A 24,865-nucleotide genomic window follows, 5' to 3' on the forward strand; every position below is an offset into this window, starting at 1 on the left:
ATTATGAATCAGAGAATATAGCATCCCCTGGAGCTTATTCGAGAGGTCAATTTCAACCCTATAGAGTTATAAGGTCGGAATTGAACTAATTTCAAACTTGACTGAAATCCAAGATGCACGCATGGTGTATATATAACTAGTAGCTATTTCCCTGCTAACAGGGACTAATTGCTAAAAACGGAACGAAGCCCGCAGTTGCTCTCAAAAGTTGGTTCAAGTTAACTAGAGGACGACTTACAGAGAGTGACTGTTAATCACGGATAACTAAGACATAGTATCAATTGTAACTGATTTGCCATTTTGGTATATAATTGATAGTTTGGATAATTGATCCACAATAATCTGTTTCGAACTATAGCCTAACTTATCGTGTGATATACCGGTCTTGAAGTCTTCGCATACGGGTATTAGGCAGATCTCGTACTCGACGAGTTTTCGAAGACAGATCTGTTTTAATAAGGATTCTGTTTTGATTTACGTTCGTTTTAATGGAATTCCTGAGCATACCCAGCTCAGCTGGGAGACGAGACAACAGCAGCAGGCGATATTGAGCGAGCGATATGGCGTGTGTTGTACACGTTCGACTCGAGTGTCCTGAAGCTGAATTTACGACCGCCGAGTAAATTTCATTTACATCCCGATTCCTTCTTCTTCACCAACGACGAATACCGATGCACGGAGCGGCGGTGCATCGGTCGGCGCCAACGCCGCCATTATTTAGCTCATATCGAACACTTAAAATCATTAATCGAGTTATTACGTTTACACGGCGCGTTAATATCAGTGCGCGGTATTGTGTAATTGCAGATGTGAGGATTCGATGAAGTGAGAATAAAACCTTTATTAACGAGGTTAGTGTTGACGTATAACACAAACGGCAATAAATATCATTTATAATGGGATGGATGTTCTATCGACGGTAGACACAGCCGTCTTTCATTAATCCTTAAATCTACTACGGTTTCGTTGACAGTTTCTGAGTTTGATAGATAAAGTTGAATTTGCCGTCAACTGAATTAAAACCTGTGCGAGTTTATCAAGTTTAATAAGTTTAATAATTCGTTTTCAACGTCAAAAGAATGTTCAAAAATTTCCCGATTAGAATCATGACCTTCACACCTAACCAGCTTGATTTCCCCGATGACGCAGATAGATTTATATTCTATTGATGCCGAAGTTGCGCTACATATTTTACAAAATCTAGCTAAACCCAGGCTCTACATCACAACACCATATTGTTCACATGGTTTTAAGTGCTCTACGACACTATACGATCCTAGTGTACCGACCAAATCGTACAGGACCAAATCTAGCACGAACTGCCCTCAAGTCAGAGACTTTAATTCTCCATGATTGTCAGGTTCAGAGCCTAAAGATTGTGTTTTAATGATAAAAAATAGCAACAACAATTGACTAATGAAATCGCTTAACTTACTTTTGAATGGTTCAGGTTCCACTCGGGGTATAGTGACTTTAGCTACAGTCGGTGCTGTAGTCGGCGGATCCACAACCTTTATACGTGTGTCTTCCTCTTCCTCGACCAGAGTCTCGTCTGGTACGACCGCTTCTGGTTTCTCCGGTAACTGACTGTTCTCTTTACCGATCTTTGCTACTTCGTTTGCAACCACTGAAAATAGATTTAAAAAAAAGTTGAAACGATGAGTTCGTTCTAGATCATTTCGACACTTGCCTAAATGCACCAGGATCCAGGTCAATTTAACTCGGTCAGCGATTTGACTTATCGAGTTAGAACAAACTGATACTTGTGGAACTGGATACGTGTTTTGTTGCTACGATGCGATGGTGAGCGAAAATAGATTTGTCCTACAATAAAATAGCACAGCAATGCCCCCTTCCACCAAACCAGAGCTACATGTTATTGGAAAAGTTGGTAAACGGTCTTTGAGCTCTTTGGAGATTAATTCCGATCAGATTTGGTCGCCATTAGGGACCGATACTGAAATACAAGTCCACAATTATGGATGCGAGGAAATATTGACTGAGAGTCAGTTTTATGAGAAATGCATTCGTCAACAGTGATTATCCAGAGGAGGTGTACTCGACTAATGCGTTTACTCCTGAGAAAATATAAAAGGAATATTTTTAGTAGGAAGCCTTAGGTTAACTATGATTGTATTTGACTTGACGCGAATGCATCCGCTCGACAAATACTCCACACAGCGCTGTGGTATCGTTCGGCACTGTTGCGTCGTGACTCGGGGGAAATCGGGATTTCTTCTCGGACGAGTTTTCGTCTCTAATTTAATTAACAACAGACAACATACAACAGAGTCTTATTTGCGGCCTGTGAGATGAGAGCGATTAAACATTGATTTCTCTGAAGCCGACATCAGTATCTCACCCCCACAAGAGACCTGTTCGTCTGCGTTGAATATTTCATGTACCAAGCGCACAATAAAACATACTTTTTATAATTTTTTTGCCATCGTTTGATAGAATCTATCTTTCTTTCATTCAGTCTCGTTAAACACAGTCGAAATTATCGTTAGAATTTTTCATTAACTTGTCTCCTGTGAATATTTTTTGGAGACGAGAAACGTTCCCATAATGTCTTAAAGTGTGAAGAGCGATTAAAGATTATCTATTACGTCCTCTATCTGAATATTGAGTCAGAACAGTTATCAGATGAAGTGCCAGGTCACATGAGCCAAACGCTAGGTCAAAATGTAGGCTGGGGGTATTTCAGGTCAGATGCTATAGCATAATTACGTAATTACAGTCAATTGGTAGGTCAGAAATGGGTTTATGATAGGTAAAAAATACAAGTAAATTCGTTACGACCTCTAGTGTGACCCCGATCGACACTTGACTGAAATTCTGCCGTTCGTCGTATATACCTTTGAAGACAGTTCTTCAGAAAATGTGCCGACACATGATCGAGGAACTAACCGAGAAAATAGTGTATTTCGTCCTGTCATAATTCGTCCAAGTGGCGCTGCGAGATTAAGAGGTGATCCGATCGAGAGTGAGTCATTAGACCAGCCGTTATTATAATCTACATTAATGAATACAAATTGATACTTAAGTGGAAAACTGTTTTGAAAACGATGATGAAAACTTGATCCATCGTTTGCGGGCAACAAAAGAATCACAAATGACGAGACGGTTAAACAATCCGTCGGTCACGCGGAGCAATCGTAGAGATTTTCTGTTTGCTAAAATTTGTCATTTCTGCCTACAAGGAATGGGATGGCTTCAACTGTGTCCATATTATGATTTTTCATTAGATTGGTTTTGATTATACAATCTAATAGATCCATGAACACCCCGAAAACCGAACTCAAATCCTATTTCACAGCAGGTTTCTTCCGGGCAAGCTGGAATTAGGGATTTGGAAACCATGTGGCTTTGTCGCCATCATTAATTTGGTGTTGTGGATGTGGGGAAGCGTACAAACCAATTCGTTTCGTGCGATGATACGGATTATTCGTGATATTTTCTGAATTGTGCACCATTTCCCCACCACGGTTGCTGTCAACAATAGTGATTAAGGCGAGATAAAATTCACTAGGCAGAATCCGCAATTCGAAAATTTGATAGCGAAATAAATACATATATTTAACCGGGGTATATACGTGCATGTTAAAATCAAGAACTAGAAGACGTGCAATTTCGGTCTAGGGCAAGAAGGGATCATCGTAAGGAATCGTATCAATACTGGATATTGCATAAATTGATACCAAAGGTGATGTTATTGGTGACTATTTGATAAAACAACCTGTCCTAACTATACCGACTATCAATTATCAATATTATCTCAATCAACACGTGATAAACACGAGGGACAAAGGACACGAACCCCGATGATGATGCTGATGGTCGCGATAGTTCAGTTCGTTAACGCGCATAGTCTGATGAGAACTGGAGGCGGCTAATCTCGAACATTGTTCGATTCAAATGTATTTAACTGGTCAGGAATTGTTATTGATTTCAGCGATGTTACTGTTGTACTGTTATTGTATGTATAAATGTGTATGTGTCTAACCGGGCAACGTCAGTTCAACGACAGTTCGACTGTGGAGATGACCGCTACCTCAACCTCTGGTTGACCACAACACCACATAACTGCATTACATCATGCGATAATAGAAACCACCTACGTACATTTCCATCGAATTCCAAGCATTTCTTACATCCACGATAGTCCAATGTATCATTGGACTCACAAAAAATTGCTCATCACGTGTCGTCATTAAGTACGTACAATAAACGTGATCTTTTGGTTTTTGTCTTACAAGCCACCAGCGATCTGGCCAATCTGTAGATTGCGTCTGGGAGGTCAGTCTATGGAAGGTTTGAGTTGTCGCATTGAGCATAACCTAACAGATTGTCACCTAAAAGTATATTCAAGCCGGTGCCACGACCACTATTTGTGAATTACGTATTTTTTTATAGTACGATTCGACAGTCTTACCAGCTAGAAAACTATTTATCGATTGTAAAGAATTTTAGTATTAGAAGTGTAATTGCCAAACTCCGTACCTCATTTCACCGACTGATGATAGAAAAAGGCAGACACCTGGGATTGAGTAGAGACAACAGGCTTTGTGATACGTGTAACTGTGTCGAAGATGAGCTGCACTTCATCTTAACGTGTAGCAAATTCAACGATCTCAGGAAGAAATTTGATATAGTAAGTGTTGGACGGTGTAGATGATGTAGATATAATTTTTAATGATATAGGTTGTCAATCGGAATTGGTAAATTTGGTGAACTATATCCTTTCGGGATTAGAATATTATATTTAATTTGATGCTTGTAGTTATGTTTGTACAGTATGGTACTTGTCTCATGCACTTTTTCTTATAAATATTTTTGTAATTCTGGTATTGTATATATGTATATATTGTTTTCTTTCTCTAGTGTTTCGGTGTTCATTGACGATCATGTCATTTGATTATGATGAATAAACTAACTTGTAACTTGTATTTAGACACCTTTGAAAACTTTTGCATTGAAGCGTACCCAATTTCAAAGGAAAATCAAAGTGAAATTTGTGGGGCACATTCTACAAGTCACCATTTGTATACTATACATTACAACCACGAGTTGCCATCGCTTTCACCGGAGATACTCGATACGTAAGAACTCGATTTGAACTAGAGGGTGAGATCTATCATCAGTGGCTATAATTCTTAGATTTATAATTCCTTCCGTCAAGGACCGCCGTGCAGCTTCCAGCTTACGTTGGTCAATAAATTCGTTAATAGTTTCTGGTATGGAATTACTGCACCACGCACGAGTTTCTAATCGTTCGATCCGCTGGGATACGACTCGCGATCGTCGCTCTGTCGCCTGCTCAATTACAAACAAATTTCCAGTCCGTGGGGATCGGCCACGCAATCAAGTATATGATGAGATTTTTGTCCGTCGAGTACCCCGACGGGTCCAACAAGTTCTTCGTAAAACGCCAACGCATGCAAAAATGCAATTTTCTCCGTCTCTCCTCCGCGCTGCCGCGAGACGCGGCGGAGGTTAGCAATAACATCATAAAATGATAACGGTCGCGGCCATCCAGATCGGACGTCAGTGACAAGTTAGACAGTTGATCCCCGTAGTGGATCCTGCTGAAAATGAGCTGTCAGATGGGACGCAGATACCGACGAGACAGTAAACTATCTTGGTAATCTCGTCCTATCACAGTTACGCGTATAGGTTCTTATTACGGATCGACGAGCGCAGTTTTTCTCGCTCTCGCCATTTTCGATTAAGCATAAGAGCAATTTTGCTTGCGACTTATGCGATGTCGTTAACGTCATACCATACATGCATATACATATAAACATGTATGTACATTAATGTGTGATGAGACTGGACTCAACTGGACACATCTTATATTATTGCTGGAACATGATTGTAGCATCAACACCGCTCTCTTAAAAAAACCGAAATTAATCATTGGCTAATTTCACTACACTCGGGCTGTAGTTCCACGAAGCTTTATACGACTAAATCATATCTTTGACGTCATTGAGGTCGTCATTAGTAATTAATCATAATTTTACTGAATCGTCGATGTTATTAGGAATGAGGAGCGCTTCGTGTGCCTGATAACTCCTGTTCAATGCACTGATATACACCTTCATAAGCTAAGCCGAAAATTCATCCTTTAACTTCGTTACTATGGTAACAATCATGGACGCTTCTTGAAAATGTGTGCTTTAATATCGTAATTAGTTAAAAATAATTTACAACGCTGAGTGAATAGACTGAGATGGACTTAATGTAGAAACAATTTTCTATTGGAGTTAGAATGACCCAAAAAATACGATTCAAAGGTCTTGTTATTTATGTCTATTACATTCGAGCGGAATAAACTCAACAGGGAATAATTACAATATTTAGGACCCCATACCATTCAAGCGTTTAGCTTCTCATCGCAGCGATGTCACGCGTTGAAGTACGATATTTCGATTGGTTCAATGAAATTGGCGCTGCACGGAGAGCGCGCAGTCTCCAGTATAATGGGTGGCGCCTGGTCAAAATTATCAGACATGTTGAATGTCCGATTTCGCGGCTGCACGCGCTGAAGCTACCTCTAAACATCTCATGTGTTCGGAGATATTTTAACATTTTTGAAAAATGTTTTCCAAATTATGTTTCAAGGAATGCGTTTTTGTTTGTAAGAACGTAATGGGTTTAAGGCGCTGTTGTAAGACGCCATGTTGATGGTGAAAACATTCCTTTTCTTCACGAAAACCGTTCGCAAACATCCCGAATCATGTCTCAATTATTCGTGCTACGGCCGGCGGCGAAATTTAGAAGGATTCTTGTCGGGGATTATTACATTTTCTCGATATTCAATTTCGGGGCGACCGTCACCGCGTATTTGTGTGTTCGGCACAGCGAAACGAAGACGAAACGCCGAGTGAAAGCTGGATGGAACTCCAGTCGGTCGAGCTCCATCGACGTTGCATTCAACAGATATCGGAGCCAGTAACAGAGTTCCTGCAACAGGAAATTGAATCCAGCCGCAGAAATTGGTTGCGGTTAAAATGTCAGGATCAACTTCTCTTTCTCTGCGCCGCCGAGCAGTTCTCTCCGTCCAAGACATTTGTCGTTAATCTGTAATCGCACTGTACATAGAGCTGGGTTTTAATTAATTCCAGTCTCTCCCTCGGCAATTTCGTCCTTTTCCCCTCCCCAAATATAGAAATTCCAGTGTTTTATTTTACGAAATCTTTCACGCGCAGAGAAGCTTAGAGATCTTAGTGAACGAAATTTCCTCGTCCAATTAGAATTCCCGACGATTTAGAAAAAAAGCTCAACATTATTCGGAATTGTTGACACGAGTTAAAAATAGTTATAACCCGATTTAACCTAAGAAACAAACCTAAGAATATGCCTACCAATCACCGTGGAACTGGATTCAGGTGCTTTGTCTTTCAATGGGAAATTTTCGCATTCAGTCCAGCTTGTTGATGTATCTTGGGAAGCCACATTTGTAACGCTATACTTCATTTTTTAGCCTCTCGTTCATCATGTATTTTATGCTCTCGCGAGATGTGCTTATGCGATTTGCGATCGCCTTATCGAATTCTGTCCAACTCAGTAAATTGATAGGTCCATAACCGATGGTCAACTGGCTCCAATATAACACAGGCCAAACGGGAAAATATTTCAGTTTTACATACGTATACTCTTAGACTACACGTCATGTAAGAATTTGATTAGGAATTCCTTGTTCAGGACACCGTTACAAGTTTTTCATAAAACTGGATTCAGTTCCACTGATGTAGTGAGTCGAGTAAACTATGAGTTACAATTAGTTCATTTCAACGAGTTAGCTCTCGGCCTCTATAAACATCGATGTTTTATCACCATGCTGAAAAATCCGATCATCCACACTTCAGGCCTATCCTATGGTGATCGTCGAGGGATTGGTTGGAACAGACATCCGATTAATACCCATACTGGATTTATAATTTGCTTTTTTATGAGGTCATATCAAATCTATTTGACCATTTAGCCTTCTGATGCAACAGGATGCATATTGTCTGCATGCAACAGTGATGTGATGTGATGCAGTGATATATGCGTAGTTTACTATCTGCTTCACGGTTGACCGGTTACTGCTAATGATATAACCAGCGACCACGACATTCCATCACAGCGTAGCAGGTTTTATCACCGGTTTATTAGTGACCACTCAGGTTCGGTGTGATGTGATCAGTCGTAACAAATACATGTATCTCTGCAGATTGACCCTTCTCGGCTTCCAACTGTCTTAGATCGTACGTGAGGAAAAAAGCAAAGAGGTTAATCGAATGAATAGAGGCCGCGTGAAGGTTGTTTTTGATCTACTTGTCTTAATAACATCTGTCACTATAGCGGTAGTTGTTTGATCGGCGTATGGATGGCTGTGGATGGCTGTGGGCGGCAGTAGAGGCAGTGGATGGCTGTGGACGGCAGTGGTCGATGGCTGTGGATGGCAGTGGATGGCTGAGGACGGTAGTGGAGGCAGTATGGCTGTGGACGGCAGTGGACTACAAGCGGGCGTATGCAGACTTACCGCGCGTGACAACAAAAAAGAGACTCTGACTTCACTAACCTTTCACATATACAAGGAAACGACCGGTGATAAATATAAGTTAGGGTTCCTCATGAATCAGTGTTCGAAGCGAATCAGAAATATATATAGTCCTATTGTGCCTAAAAGTGCCCAATCGCATCGATTAAAACTAAAACTAAATTTCATAAAGTAGGCTTGCTGTGACATACTAGCGCATGGTCACCGTGTGAGGGACTATAATACCAGCCTTTGAGCAGTAGTGATAAGATACCTTTGGTCGAAATTATACTAGAGGCTGATGGACATTGGGACTAGGGGGGGGGGGGGGGTCATCATATTCCAGTTTAAAATATTCGTAAGTGAAAATGATTCCGCTATGGAAAATAATTCGTATTCAGACTATGTTTTTGAGTAAAAATAATTCCATCTCCATCGAAATATTTTTTTATGGCTAAAATATCTTTGTTGTAAAAATGAGTTCGTGTTTTCCCACTAGCGCGAGCTAATCGATGCGTGCTACAACTAGGGAACATGTAAATTATAGTGTATATATGTAGTGTGTTGACTAAAAGATTTCTTAGGTTTTGGATCCTATGGCTACAGCAGCTTGCTGTTATTGTATGCTTGTATTGCTATTTTGGTCAGATGTGGTGGTGTATATAAAATGCAGAAGATAGTTGGTTTCCCTTTTAGGTGTATAGCCAGGCTATTAAACTAGACCTTACCCAAAAAATATTTATTTTTACATGGACAGGATGATGACGGAGGTCAATCAAGAGCCCTAACTTTTGACTGTGCAATATTTTGGATATTTTTGTTCCTAGTTTCACATTAACTTTATTCATGAACGTTGCCGATGACAGCACCGCCATCCCACCATACCTAGTGGACGTAAAGTTCACAGGGGCTCTTGACGACATTTTGGGATTCAAAACCTAATTATTACCCACATGCTCTGACTGACGTGTCCATGAGGGCCCTACGGTAGAGTATCGATATTGCATTAGCCCCATTTAGTATTAATGCGAGGACTATACTCTTGGCTAGCAGCAGCAGCAGCGGCGGCGGCGGCGGCGGCAGCGGCAGCAGCAGCAGCAGTAGCAGACTAACTGCTACCACGAGCGCGCGCAAGAGCGGAAAACCCGAAATTATTTTCTACACTGCAAAATATTTTAGTCATTGGAATATTATGGAATTCCTCAAGGGCCACACGACTTACGAGTTACGTTTGACGAATTACGAGTTACGTTTTCATATGGCCCTTGAGGAATTCCATAGAATATACTTTAAAGGAAGGACATTTTCATACTTAGATTATTTTCTACTTACGAATATTTTTAACGTGATTATTTTTCATTATGGATTTATTTTTACTGATCGTAAATATTTCGAAGGCGATATATTTTAACATAGTGACATTATTGTTATGTACTTTTTTTGAACGCGATTTATCTTTCATAGCGGATTATTTTTCGATGGAATTCATTCTTTATCACGAAATTATTTTCACTGATCGATGGAAATTTATTCTTTTATGACGAAATTACTTTTTATCGAAATATAGTTTTATGGTCCTGGAATATAATTTACTTGATTTGAAATTTGTGAAAAAATGATGAGTTTTCGATAAGATCTACGTTACTGTTTACAACATGAAAATGTATCGATTTTTTCAAGAGATCATCCTCTATTTTTCTCTGAACCTGTTGAAATGCGTTATACAGCAGTAACGAACCTGGGAGTTGTCTGCAGGTACGTCAATAAGATCACTCAACCTAGCGATGGGTGCCCTTCGGCCAAACAAGCGGGTTTTGACAAAACGTGATTGCTTCTACATGAAACAAATCAACAATGCTAATACATAAGTTTTATGTTATCATCAATCAAAACATAGGATAACCATAACACACCCTCGCAGAACTCCAGGGGCCGGCTTTATAGACTATAGTAACCTGGGGCTAACTTAATTCACTTTCAATTGAGTTAACCCCCGGGTTAAAGGTAGTTTATAAAACAGGTAGTTTATAAATGCAGTTTATAAAACCGGGCCCAGGTGCCATGACCGTGGCGGCTATCCGTGGCTATTGTAGTCAATCTGTGTGAAAATGAACACTTACATAAACAGGCGTTTTTTACAAATCGTTTCAGAAGACCCTCGCATTTTCGTCGTATGTGACCTCTATGATTCTCACATGAACACTTAAACAAGCCGTATGGTCTTATGTTCTCATAGGCCTGGATGCATTCACCCCTAGAAAGTAGATAAATATCATATCATTAGAATTGATGAAATCCGAATTGAATAAAACCTGAATTCATTTTTTACGCTGCAAACGTATTTTAAAGGAAGGCGATTCGTTTAATGTAAGTTTTGCATTATGAGACCCAGGGAAAAGTCAACATAAACTTTTAAAATTATTTACACGTCTTGGTCTTTGAGAGCAGTTACGGGTATTGTCTGTAGATTTGTGGAGATATTATGTATCGAATAAAACAAAAATATGATGCCGAAATCAAAGCAGATATCGAAGTAGAAGGTCGGATCGAATAAGTCAGGCGCAATGAAGAAAGTGATTGAGGCCAAAACCAAAAGATAACCGTACCTGCTTTCAGCGTAACATCTGCCACGCCTCACTTTACACGCTTGTCTGAATTGTCTGAGGTCTTGACCGCATTCATCATCCGATAGACACTCTTTCCGAAGGGCCACGCAACTAGGTCCCGAATCACGTGAACGTTTCTCCATGGTCGGCTCCCAAAGTTCGACGTTGTAATCGTCACCGTCCTCGTCCAGCGATCTGATCAGAACTTCATCTTTACCTATATGACAATCGATTAAACAACACGGTGCTGTTATATATTTCATCAAATCAAATTCGATTTGCAACTCACTATACGGACCCATTTAGACCGGTCTAACTAGTTGTCCTGTGAACGCGGCTTATTTAAAAAGCTTCGAGGGGTAACGCTCCAAAAGTTTGGGTTCATGAAATTCAGGTGGTGAAGGTTGATGAAGTTTGTGATCGAAAATGTTTGAAATTTATGCGCATACATAATTTTGATTAAGCTGTAACTTATGAAATTAGGGGTGGATATCATTTTTGGAAATCAACCCCGATAGGAGGATAGTTTCAAACAAACATTTTCCGGGATCTGAAGGCAATTTTAGCGTTGATCTAAAAGTGTTGCATCGCCAAATAGATGGCTTTATGGGTTTTTTATATCCATTCTTGACACTTCTTTTCAGTGGGCTACCTGGAAATTGTATGCCCGAGCGGCATTTCAATGATAATCCCAGTGTATAACGCGCTTGCCCCTTAAGACAGTAACATCGGCCACGGACAGTGTCGAAGTTTGTGAGAAGCGATGTAAATAAAATGTTGGTGCTCTAGGCGCACACGAAGTATACACCGACTATATTATTTATTGTTCTGGTGATATATAAAATAATGTTTACACAAGTTGACATTTAACATCAAAGACAGTCTCAATGTGTCTTGCCCCAGGTATTGACAATCCCTGGATAGGTACATATATCAGGTTGAGAGGCTTTACAGGGCTTTGTCTCATCCCCTTTCTAGTATTCACCACGCATAAATAGTATATACCTGCTGCCGTATAGTTGCAGCTTAACCTGGTTGAACGATAGGGTTAAAAAGGCCAGAAATAACTAATTCATCTTCGATCATTTTTTTCTAGCGAGATTATGCTTGTATGTGTGATCAGTACGGTCAGCCCAACCCCGACACGGACACGGTTCACAACTCACGTACCTTCTTGATATATTTCGCCGCACGGATGTAGAAATACGTTATCTTTAAACGTTTCACAATCGGCATATCTATTCATATCGTGAGGACAATCACAGTTCCTCAAATATTCGTGTTTAACTAGTTCTCTCAGCACAGAGCGACAGTGGTCTATACGAGTTGCTGTACATCGCAGTTTACCTGTGTGAAACAAAAATACACCATCAAACTGGTCTAAATCTAAGCCTTCACGGCGAAACTGAGCCTGCGGACCCAGTTATTCGTAACCTTATTTTGACAGAAAACCCAGTATTGCACCTCGATCCACTCGTCCAAAAGGGACCCTAAGCCATCAGACCAGTTTTCAGTGAGTTCGGCTCGAGAACGGGTCTGATAATGTTCTTAAACATTGACTACGCAACTTGGGCCTGGTTTTATCCTATATAATTACTTAAAGGTTCTTACCGGAATCTCCACATAAAGTTGGCACTGATTGTAAAAGTGATTTACACTTGTTGTCTTTTAGGCAAGTTTCATTAGCAGTTAAACAATCTTCGGCGCGAATGAGATTCAATGCAGACACAAACACTAAAACAGACAGCCCTAAAATATAAAGAACAAAGAACTTCGTTATAATACAAATAGCGAGAGTGAGATGAGGAGAGCAACACGGAGGGCAATGAAAGCATTTGAAAACAATTCACTTTCAATATGTGAAACAAAACTTGAAGAAAATAATGTGAAAGGTCTGCCCAAAGTACCTACGAAAACGGCCCGCTCCTGTATGTGGTGCAATTGCAAATGTATGTTCCCACACATTATCATGTCTGCTTATATTTGGTTTCTCCGCTAAAATCTGACAGTTTGTAATAAAATGGACGCTAGTACACGATGATTAATGGAGATTGGAATTTGATCTGTTTATATGAACCATTGCGATCACATGTTGTTTTTCGTATGACGCATTTATGAATTTTGATTAATAAAATTCATGATCACGACAGAAAATGACGGCGGAGAGACCTCTAAAAACTTTATTCGCGCTGAGTCACTGCGCGGCGCGCGATTCTCTCGTTCATTGAAACAAAAACCGTCATTTCAATACAATCTCCGCGTGTACGTGTATGCGGCGGGAATAAAGCCCTCGTAGCGCGAGCATTGTCTTCAACGGGTAATTCCGGAACTTATTGACGCCTTAAAACTCGTATAAACATCCTTCTCTCGTCGGATTGAGTAGCCGCCCGGCCGGCCGTCGCACTTGCGCGCGTATAAACGGGCGCTGTTCTTCTGTTATGAGTAACCGTCGTTTGAGACGCGACGAGTTCAATTTGATAACTTCCGTCGTCATCGGATGGCATTCTTTTCTAACTAACAATCGCGACGCGATTTATCAATTTCATTTGCGGCCGACGTTCGAAAAAAATACCAATATTCGTTTTGAATTGTGTGTGAAGACTGATCATTGAAGTGTATACAGTCATTATCATAACTTATAATCACCCGATAACGATTGGGAAATGTAGGATTTGATCAGCTGTTTTTGCGCCGTTTCTTATGATTGAATAATGAAAAACCGCTTATGAATAATTGAACAAATTGAATGTTAATCGCGTTTTATCATCTCGCTGTATTCAATCTTTTAGTAATTCTAATCGGTTTCCTCGCTTCAACGACAAGCGAGTTTGACTGTATGACCTGCGCGCGCTGAGGGGTGGTTGAAAATAAACCCGTGTCCCAGGAAGAAGATAACGACTCTCTGTGAGGTTGGACGACGATTGCTTTTAGTAGAAAGTGAACTCAGTGCACGTATAGACCGCAAAACGCGTAAATAAGTGGGAATACAATACGGATATTTCGACTTCTTGACAACGAATATCGGTATCGTTTTCCTCTTGTCGCCTGGCCGCCCGAACACACTCGAGTCGCAGAAACTATTCCACCATCATCACGTGGTGACCGGTTTATAGATACGGCACACCTGACGCATACTAATTACTGTTAGTCATTGTGTAAAGTGGTGTTCGTCGTGTAGGATTCCAACGAAAATGTGACGGCATTTCCTATTAAAGAGTGAATGAAGCGGTTCAATACTTTGTAATGGCGTAGAAAAATTATGAACATTCAATAAGACCTAGTTAGATATCGAAAACGTAGTCTAAGTATCTATAGCCAATGGAACCCGTAAGATCAGTTGGTATTCAGATTGTACTAGGGTTAATGGTAGTAGAACGGTTTTTGTTTAAAGCACAAAGTCGTCAGAAAACGCGCGGAATATGAAGTAAAAAGTGCGGCAATTAAAGCGGACGGATTTGTTTGGTTCACTGAAGGATACTCAGTCTCTCGCGCTGTCGGTATCAAAGTTACTTTCCAGTGCTTCAATTAATGAAAACCTGTCCGGTATAGTCTCTCGTTTACACGGGTTTATACACGCGGCTCGGGCTGTAGTCGAGTTGACAATAATTGGGCTGAGAACTGACAGGCCCGGCGTGCTCTTAACGTCATCTCAATCGGGTATTATAGAGAGCTGCAGCCGGACGCGGTAAAACACGTTCCTCATTAACTACAAGTGATGAACGCCGTCGCAGAAAACATTTGAAAACATTAGTAAACCATGGCTCTTCATACTCGACTATGAGAAATATACGGTGGAGATAAGGTCAGTGCGCGGTGATTGGGTAACCCTGGGCGAGGAAATGGGATCGGGTGTGGGCGTGAACAGTTAGCCAGTTTGAAATAAATGATATAAAAGAAAACAACACCAAATATGCCACTGATTTGTAGATGAACCATGTATGGATATTTCTCCCATTCTCACATTATTTATCTCTCCACCCACAATTCCTTCGTACCTCCCTACTTCCCCTATCCCTCATTCCCTCTCGTCTCCCTTCTCCCTCGTGACCCTTCTTTATGTCAATGAAATTTTGGAAACGCTATATGAAGTCTTAATGATATGAGATAAAAGAGATTCATAAGTTTTAGAATCACGCAGAAAAAACTTCACTGGAATTTCACCAGATCTCGTTTGTCTACATATACAGTAAGAACTAGGTAGAGGGCCAAGTTGCACAGTCACGACTTAGATTTAAGACCAGTGAACTTAAGTCACGACTACTGCGACTGTGCCCAGATTTTGAAGCCGCGCAGGAGAAAATATCGCGTGCGTATTTTGCGCCGCGCATATTTTAGTGCAGAATAAAGGCCCACGCACAAGTCTCGTAAACCTTATCACATTTACTTGAATATAACGGAATTCCTCTATTCTCCATCGCAAGGGGAAAATAATGGTTTTATCAATTTAAATAAACCCATCATGGGAATTTGACGCTGCCCGTCGCAAATGCATTTTAGGTATGTGTGCGGGGATCTTACGTAAAACCAATCGTGTTCGTCCAACGTCTCACCATCTGTCCCCGTTAGTTACAGATGCTGGGAAATTGATGGAGTATCACTGGATATCTCTCTGTATACGGCTGCTGCATCCCCGTGAGTGCGATCAATTCTCTATTTTTTCTAGCTTTGCTACGAACAGCGGGCGTGCGATCGTGCGCGAGTTGAAATTAATCTCAAAGCATCAATGCCGCACAAACCGCGAAACGATTGTACCAGCCTAGTTACAGCATGACTGGCTTCAAATTGAAATAATGGTAGATTTTGAAAGGCTATTGTATCATGTTTTTTTTATAAAACTGCCTATACTGACTGTACAGGAGAGTGTAACGCAAGTGTCGTCGCGGTATTACCGAGTCTCTGGTAATACCACCTTGACACTACACAGGCTGTATACGGGGTTAGAAACCTCCAAGCAGCTGAAATGATTATTTAAACTTATAACGAATAATAATCGCTTTAGAATGTGCATAGAAACGGTGAAAAGTGACGACAATCATCAGGAGTTGGGATTACTAATCGCTTTTACAGTAAAATCGCCCCTATTCGATTTCAAAGAGATTCAAACACAATAACAGCCGTTGATTTAATCTGCTACTAATCCCGCATTATTGCGTGACCAATATTTCAATCTGAAATTCCCTCTGATCCGGCTGGGAAAATCAACAAAAGGCCTTCCTTATACAAGAACAATAGATTACGACCATGAAATATCTACGATACATGGTCGCAACTCGGGGGTTTGTCTCCGGGCTCGGAAATCAAAGCGGGCTAATTTTCGAGAAGTTTTATGAGTTACATGGTTAAAAATGCCTGGTGAAGAGAAGGCAAATAAGTTTTACCCGCCACACGTGACCATGCCGAACGTGATAATCGCGTCGGAAACCCAGCAGACGATGCGGCCGGAAGTGAAAAACACGTCGACTACGTGTTTTAAATCGCAAAATCTCTTTCTCTCGAAGCTCGAGGCGAAATGATTAGTAACTATTCAAATACACACGCACTTCTCAACAAACATATAACATCAAAGAAGTTCGTTATTCTACAAAAAAATGAAATGAATCACGAAAAAAGAGACTTATATGAGATGTGAGTTTTATATGCAAAGCCAACATCTATGAATTCAAAAGTTTGAGATACGGTTAGAATCCGTTTATAACCAGACGTGACTCCAAATCATACTCATATTCAATGCAGATACCACGATTCTAAATGACGCCGCGTTGCGCACCATTAATTCGTTTAAATATCCTTTCTTCACGTCTCTTTCTCTCTCTCTCTTTCGATCGAAATGGGTGAATATACTCGATGCCGGAACCAAGTTCGGGTATCTCCCCGGGTTAATGAAGGTGTGCGAACCCATACAGATAGTCAACCAGATTCGCGCTAATGACGGTAGAGTTGCGCGGTCATATTCGCCATAACGGCAGCGATGTGATTGCCTTGCGGAACAAATGTAAATACTGCTGATTATCATCGGTGGTTTTATAGCCCTCAACAGACGCGAAATAAGTACGGCACCGACTTGGTGAAGATTTATATACTGAAAACTGATTATACTGTGTATTTGTTAGTGTTTTGTTGATCCCCGGTGACCGATGAGCCCGGCCCAGCGCGCTAATTCAAGTACCATTCAGTTGGCGTTCCCAATAATATCGTTCTTCACGCTGGTGATATGAAAACCGCCACACTGCTGCCGACTGAAATTGATGAGAGCGATTTTGACTGCTGCTACCAGTATCAGGAACTGTATAACCGTGAACATTTTGCAGATCATCTGCCAGATATTGCTCTCTTTACCGCGAGGTGGTGATGGGTTCTCACGATTATAGGGTAGGGGGAACGGAGTACTCAAAGACCGGTTCAAAATCTCTTCCCGAATCTACCACTATCGGAAAATACAAGATATATATTACTGCATTTATAACATCTCCCCGATATTAGCATGATAGGATCACAAGTTTTTATTAGTGTTTGGTGAATGGTTATCATTTTAAAACTACTTGAACAAAAAAGAAATGGTTAAAAAGATTTGTTTTCGGTTACAATTCAAGTATATATTCATATATCAATGATTATGGTAGGTTTCGATATCGGGATGGTTGGAAGTTAACTGCTGCACCGACTGGCCATTATTATCTAGCGATAGTTAACGTTTATCCATAAATTTCAAACATACGTTTTGTATAATTACCAATTAATACATGTCTATTGCCCAATTAATAATGTTTTTGATAATGAGATATGTTGATTACGGTCCCAATAGGATCGGATATGACGATTACCAGAGACTGGTTTAAGGTATTTCTTTCCTCTATTTTTATTAATCGGTTTCGATTATAGCATGAAATGTCTGTTTCGATCGTTTTCAATTAAGCGCGTCGTTGTTATGCAGAGAACGGCATCGATGGAAGCCATTTTTATACGGAGGCAAACAGAAATGAGAATGAGTTGTCGAATCGTCTGTAGATATCTCAACTTAATCTCACGTTTTAGTAATCGGTCACCGTAGGAATTTTTACGTTCTGATTCTTTTCCTTGATCGAAAAAGTATTCGATTCGACTTTCGGGTGATTTGTGTTATCGTTAAGCCTGGCTTATATCGACAAGCGACGCGACGCCTCCCGACTCCTGCCGACGCAACAGAAAGGCGCGATCGCAGCCAAGCTTATGTCGACTTCGCTCCGATTCCAACTGAGGCCGACTAGCGGGTTACGAGATCCTCCCAGTTGCTCCCCTGCTAATGTCGGTTGCGATTACTGACAACGCCGACTCAGATGGCCACGATCGTAATAATAGCATTTTGAGAATAAATATGAATTATATATTTTGAGAGAATAAATTCAAATTATTTCTGAATTATCGCGAAAATATATTTCCAGTTCAAAAACTAAACTGTTAAGATCTTTATCGTTCTGATTCTTTTAGAAACTCTGGCTACTTGATCTGTTTCTTTTCACGTTGAAGAGTAATGGATAAATTGCTATGATCTATACAAAGAAAGAACAACTTTCTACTGCCTATAGAGTTATAGCTATGAGCAATTTACAAAACTTCAACAAAGCTATTCTCAAGCCGTTCAAGTATATTTATTTTCACATGTTGATGTTGAATTTGCCACTTTGTTTTCCCGTGGAGCGTGACACGTGGTGTATCGGTCCAACACGACGCGGAGGCAAATATGTAATTATGGCACCTGTGAACGGTCGCAATTAATACCGCATGTTTGCCGTTGACAAACAACGAGAACAGTGACCTGTTTGCCCAAGCGCCAGCCATCTTTCATCTTACAAGTTGCAGCCGCAAACATGGCTCAGAATGATCGCCATTTGCGGAGTAAACCGAGCCCATTCGTGTCAGTTATTGAAAAGTGAATGCGTATCGATTTGATCTGTGGTCGAATAGACTGTTGTTGTTATTGTTAGCGAAGAAAGAGTAAGAGAGTGAGAAAACTGTAGTTACTGACTGAGTGTCGTCATTGAATTATCGTTTCATTTTCGATCGTTTCTCAACTCAAATAAAATGCTGCATGACATACGACATGTATAGGCTGGTGCGAAGTTCTTACCTCAATGTGTAGAATATTAATCGTTCTATGCACTCTCCCATACAACGAAAAAGAGGGAGCTAGTACTCGAGTTGATAGTTGTATATATAACCAAATGGCCTGAGACTGGTCTCGATTTTTTAGATTGGCTATAGAATCAAAATGAGCAGAGAACGATCCAAGTGCTTTACAATGTGACCGTATAGCCAAGAATACCGATCTGGGCTGCTGATAGGTCAGACGCTAGTATCTTGTGGTTATCGATGATTTCAATGATTATGACGTCCGTTGAATTCAAATGATTGACTACTACCGTTTTTAATGATTCCTGACTCGTCCACCGCGACGTGTTTTACTTCCGGCCGCCATCGCCGATAAACTGTAAATCACCACGCGCACCGGAAATAGCCACGTCTTTAAGTTTATCTGATGCGTTTCCGAGGAATCTTTACCGGCGCTTGCTACCCCGGCGCTAACGATCTGTTGCCTTGTTTTAATACGGTGTAGTTTGGTTATCTAAACGTGTCGTTAACGAACCACGTTAACTGAGAATGATCGGCTTTTTCAGTCCTTCAATCCAATAGGTGTCAGCACATGACGACAATGTTCTCAGAATTGAAATGATTTGTATATAGGTCGGATTTCAAATGATTTCACTGATTATTCCAAGGCAAATGATAAGTTGATAGATGGCAGCCAACAGCACATGACAGTCGGGTTCTACGAACTTGAGATGATTTGTAGGTCGGATGTCGAGGTCGGCCGTACATATTTCACTTTTACTATAAAAACTTCCAGGGTTCAGGACTCTCTGCGAGGCTGATAAGCTAATCCCGAAGCATGACAAATTCATTCACGAGCCACCGAGTGATCCTGATCCGAGCTCTCTTCTGGTGCAGTAATTATATCTCACACACGGGCATTAAAAAGCCCGAGCTCGTTAGTGTCGGCAACGGCGGCGAAATATTTGATGGGATTGCGTTTCGAGTGAATTAGACGCGGGACTTAGACGGGATAACATAATGATAGTGATTACCAGGACCGAGGATTAGGCCTACTCTCGTAGCGAAGACTTGTTGCTCTTGTTTTGCTCCACTCGCTTGCTCTCCCACCTCTGGTGTTCACGTGACCGTGACGTCGAATGATAAATCGCGGTGGTTTTAACTTTGAAAAGCATTTTTTCCGAAGGCGAAGATGTATTCCTCGAATTAACGAATGATAAAAGAGATATTGTTCAATAAAGATACAATATATCTTATGTAGAGTTAAAGTCAAACGGGAGTCTGTTAATTTATAACTCAAAAGATACAATGTTATCTATTATTTCCTGTACGGATAGAAGAAAGAAGACCTCTTTATACTATCCGTACCGATATCCACATTATCCTTATATGCGGTTATCCGTCATCGTTGTACTAAATTTTGTTAAGTATGTACTTGCCATAAAAGTATTCTTCTTTGACAATAAAGTTTATATATATAATAAAGATATAATGCCCTGACTGGACCCATAATAGATATGACTGAGAAATGAAGGAACTGGTGTCCAGGACCAGGTCGTAATTCTTTATTGTTGAACTAAGAAAGATAATCATTTCGGGCTGGAGACCCCATTCTTCTGGTTTTGCATTGGAAGGGTCGAAGTATTTGAATTTTGAATGATCGGTATGCCACCTGGTGGAGTAGCTGGTATGTTCAGTGTCACCATCTGGTGTTGAATAACATGATTAGACCAAACGCCGTTGACGCTTGTATGTTGCATGTTATTATAGTTCGTTTGCGTATCTAGGCCTATCTAATCTGCTCACAAATCATGTGAAAGGAGCTCATGAGTTATTAGAATATTAAACACACGCGGCGCGGCGGGGTTATCGCCGTTATAGGCGTGGCATCATTGTCTGTTACAGCACGTCCCGCCGGATCACAGAATCGCGTTCAGTTCAGTTTTCGTTAATTAGTCCGAATTGGAAGATTCTCCCCGAGGCCATGACACATGCCGGAACAAAGGTATCGATACGACAAAGGATTTAACGCCGATTCTCCGTTAGAATATTAATACACCTTTTAGGTTAATTCTCTATGAATTACGTCATATTGTGACCGATAACGTAAATCTCTAGCCATCGTTATTAAAGGTTCCAAAATCATCAATATGAAAAGCCTAAAAATTGAGGAATCATTTATGTTATTAATCACGTAGTTTGTAAGTTTGTAATACAAAGGAAAGCTAATGAAAAGTAAACATTTTCCGAAGGTAGTGATAACGGGTTTTCTGCTTTCCTGGTTTAAATGTCCGTAGTATGCGTTTTTCAACCGCTTGAGAACCATTGGAGTTTCCCAGTCAATTAACGTGACGTCACTGCAAGCGTCTAGTCAAGGGCTACTGAACGCACTTGCAACCACGATTGCGGTTAGGGCAAAATCATTTGTGCTCGCTTTTGAGATCTCCAAACTATCATTCAGCGCTTTTCGATGTCAGAATTTTCAAAAATAAAACGCTCCCAGGTTGGTTGGCGAGTAAAGTCACAAATCAAAAATCCATGCGGGGCATTAGTAGGACCCTGCATCATCCCATTGAACCATTGTTCTTAAGTCCACTACACTATACGGTTCTGGATAAGCCGACTAAATAGATTAGATACCACCAGTATTTGCCGTGGCTTATTATTTTCACATTAGACGCCGCCGCATCTCCGCCTGATGCGCAACGCGAGAGCCGCAGTTTACATTTAGGTCCCATAAATCTTCCCGGTCGAATTACGCCTGGGACCTCCCAGCGGCTACAAGTCTCGTCATCTGGTATCATGGCCGCTGAAGTCTCGCGAGATTTGCCATCAATGGCGTTAATGTTGTTTGGTCTTGTTTTATGACGGTGTCAAATTAACTTAACGGCAATAACAATAATTAGATTTGTAACTGAGGGAATTAAACAACTTGTTGTGTGAGTGTGTGTGAGTGTGTGTTTCTATATTATACAGCGCGCTAACAGAGATGCCATGGTGCATCCAGACAATATCATCTAAAGTCTTAATCACGAAAATGATAAACCAGGACTCAATTCCACAGTTCTGGATTAAATATGACTCTTGGAGTTAAAAATATTGGGATGAATTAATAATCAGCGATCACGGACACTATGAAAGTGTAGACTATTAATATCAATATTCCACGCGTTTTAAACGTGTTTTCGCTGCTGTTTCTAATTAATGGATTTATGAAAAATAAACATTAAGACTGTGAAACTATGATCGAAATGATGGATTTATCCATCACGCTATTGCGATCGTACTAATGCGCGGCGCAGGCCTTGCCAAAATATGATTTCAGCGCGTCATCAATTACCAGGTAATGAGCAGTCACGTGTTTACACTACGATCGACCACTCTTATTTCTTTGTTTCCTAGATATTTCAAGCGATGGTGCCGTTATTTGTTTAACGTTTTTGATCGATGATTTTTGCGAGTTTGTCGGGATTCGTCATTAACGGCAAATTTTACAATTCGTTAATTTTTCCGATAATTTTCATACAGCGGCGGCGGCGGCGGCGGCGGCAGCGGCAGCAGCAGCAGACACCCGACACTTGATAATGTTATAAGTTTTTTCCAAATACATTTATATAAGCATGGACGTAAAAACTTGCTACCTCCACAATCTCAGTAAAAATTCCCTTCGTGTACGTGACCTTGGTTTCATCCCCGGCGAATATCTGTAATTTCATTTCATTGACATGGCGGACCTCGACGGGACAACCAGTACTCAGTTTTAAATTGCGCTCAGATAAAGCTTAGCTCCGGTCAATAACCCATTGTTTTGTCGAAGCTTCGCAATTGTTTTCCGTCGCCGGTTGATTTTATTTGCATCGATGAACGATTATTTGGCTTCATTAATCGACAAAGAGCCTGGATCGAATTACATTGACATAAGACGATGAAATGCGTACAACTGCTTGTCTAGGTTTATGAAGGTCTCCGTCGTTCAAATTAGTGCTTCGCGTGTGAGCTACGATAAAACCCCTGGACTAAGGCCAGTCTAAGCTCATTTTAGCTCTACAACCAATCTAACAACTGAAAGGTCAGACTCAGCTCATTTTAGTTCTAAAATCAAACTGACGACCAGTCCAGAGTCTTATCATTTATGTATGACTAGTTTTGAACTCAATTAACGACTGTGCAACTGGGTTCCGAACTTAATATTTAGTGGCAGAAATATAGACGTTGTGATTCTCTCTGTCTTTGATCTCGAGTCACTGTCCGCGATTTAGTGTATAGATACTGTTACCCACACACACACACACACTGATTCATTCCCACACATCCCCCTCGAGGGTAAAAACCATATCACACCAACACACCATCGTATATCGATCGGGTTCACGCGCATGCGCGTAGCGTATTGGTGACTACTCCACGAAGTGTGTGACAATAATTTGGCCCAGATTTTATCTCGCATTGTGTTTTGTGTGTTTCGTAATGTGTTTTTTAATCTGTTACTGATAATGTTCATCGTTACGACGACTTCAAGCAGGCTATAATTTTACGAGTCGTGACTCACGGATCCTCAAAAGCGTCGTCGTGAAGAAAATAGCTTTTGGTATTAAAGATTTTGACGAGCGTGCCTGGAGTTGTGTGTATACACGCGAAAAAGGATAATATAAGACAGAAAGCGTCGGTTTTATCGTCACATAAATCGGGGGTTGGTTAGGTGCTCAAGAACGGAAGGTATAGCTGGCCAGCTCTATCTGGGGGTGAAATAAACAACTTGTTTCGATCACCAAAATAGCTGGTAAATAAGACCTTGCTACGTCAGTAATATTGATTATCTCAAAGCAAATGAAATCCATGGCAAACTCATTTTGAATCACTTCGTTTAACGTTTAATTATCTTTCATTCTCAAAGGACTGAGAGAAAGAGAGAGAGAGAGAGAGAGGGAAAGAGCGAGTCCAACGAGTAAGATGGGTGTAATTGTATTACGTGAGGCAGGGCGGGTCCAAGAGAGAACCAGGGAAACTAATCCCCCACTCTAGATTTTTTATGTGCCCTCAAAATTTCAAGGAAATGTTTTTTTCTCATCGTGTAATTGTGTAAGGAGATATGAATTATTCCCTCATGAGAGCCATCAAATAGTCTAGGAGAACATCAAAATTTCAAACACCTTTGGCGCTTGCCATGTCGGGGTGCCCTTCGTAATTACTTTTGTGCCCTTTCAATACCCAGGTCGCCCACCTTCCAAAAATCGTGGCTCCGCCCTTGAAATGAGGACAACGCCCTCGACTGAGACGACCAATCTATTGTTATTTCAAAAACCGTCATTATTTCACCATAATTTCATAATTCCCATCAATATTCCGGGTTAAAATGGCGGTTATTACCGGCACTTCGATCGCACTTAATCGAAGGTTACGGCGTATAAAACCGCATATGAACAAGGACTATTAGAGCGGTAGCAGCGAGAGGTGTACGAGGGCAGTAAAACCGCTTTTCACCGGGTCGTAATGAGAGAACTAGTCACCATCGACTCCCCACATTGAATTACATCGCGTAGTGGCAATTTGTGTGACATTATAACTACCGGATATTGCCTGCCACCGAGATTCAATGCTTTCGACATCTATTTCATCAACTTCGATCAAATATTTACACTCGCCT

At 40.8% G+C, this 24,865-nt stretch overlaps 1 protein-coding gene across 2 annotated transcripts in view; it reads right to left on the bottom strand.

Annotated features, from left to right (window-relative positions):
• The window catches only part of LOC141912862 (uncharacterized), a 60,017-nt gene that overhangs the window by 12,957 nt on the left and 22,195 nt on the right, over positions 1–24,865 (bottom strand). For both annotated transcript variants that reach the window (XM_074804278.1, XM_074804277.1), the window contains 5 exons: positions 12,748–12,885; positions 12,307–12,483; positions 11,137–11,353; positions 10,651–10,784; positions 1,436–1,627 (listed from right to left, as the gene is read on the bottom strand). In XM_074804278.1, the coding sequence (XP_074660379.1) occupies positions 1,436–1,627; positions 10,651–10,784; positions 11,137–11,353; positions 12,307–12,483; positions 12,748–12,885 (858 nt within the window). The remainder of the gene's footprint in view (positions 1–1,435; positions 1,628–10,650; positions 10,785–11,136; positions 11,354–12,306; positions 12,484–12,747; positions 12,886–24,865) is intronic.

The sequence above is a fragment of the Tubulanus polymorphus genome, chromosome 11 (assembly GCF_964204645.1).
Source record: "Tubulanus polymorphus chromosome 11, tnTubPoly1.2, whole genome shotgun sequence".
In the NCBI taxonomy this organism is placed as follows: Eukaryota; Metazoa; Nemertea; class Palaeonemertea; order Tubulaniformes; family Tubulanidae; genus Tubulanus; species Tubulanus polymorphus.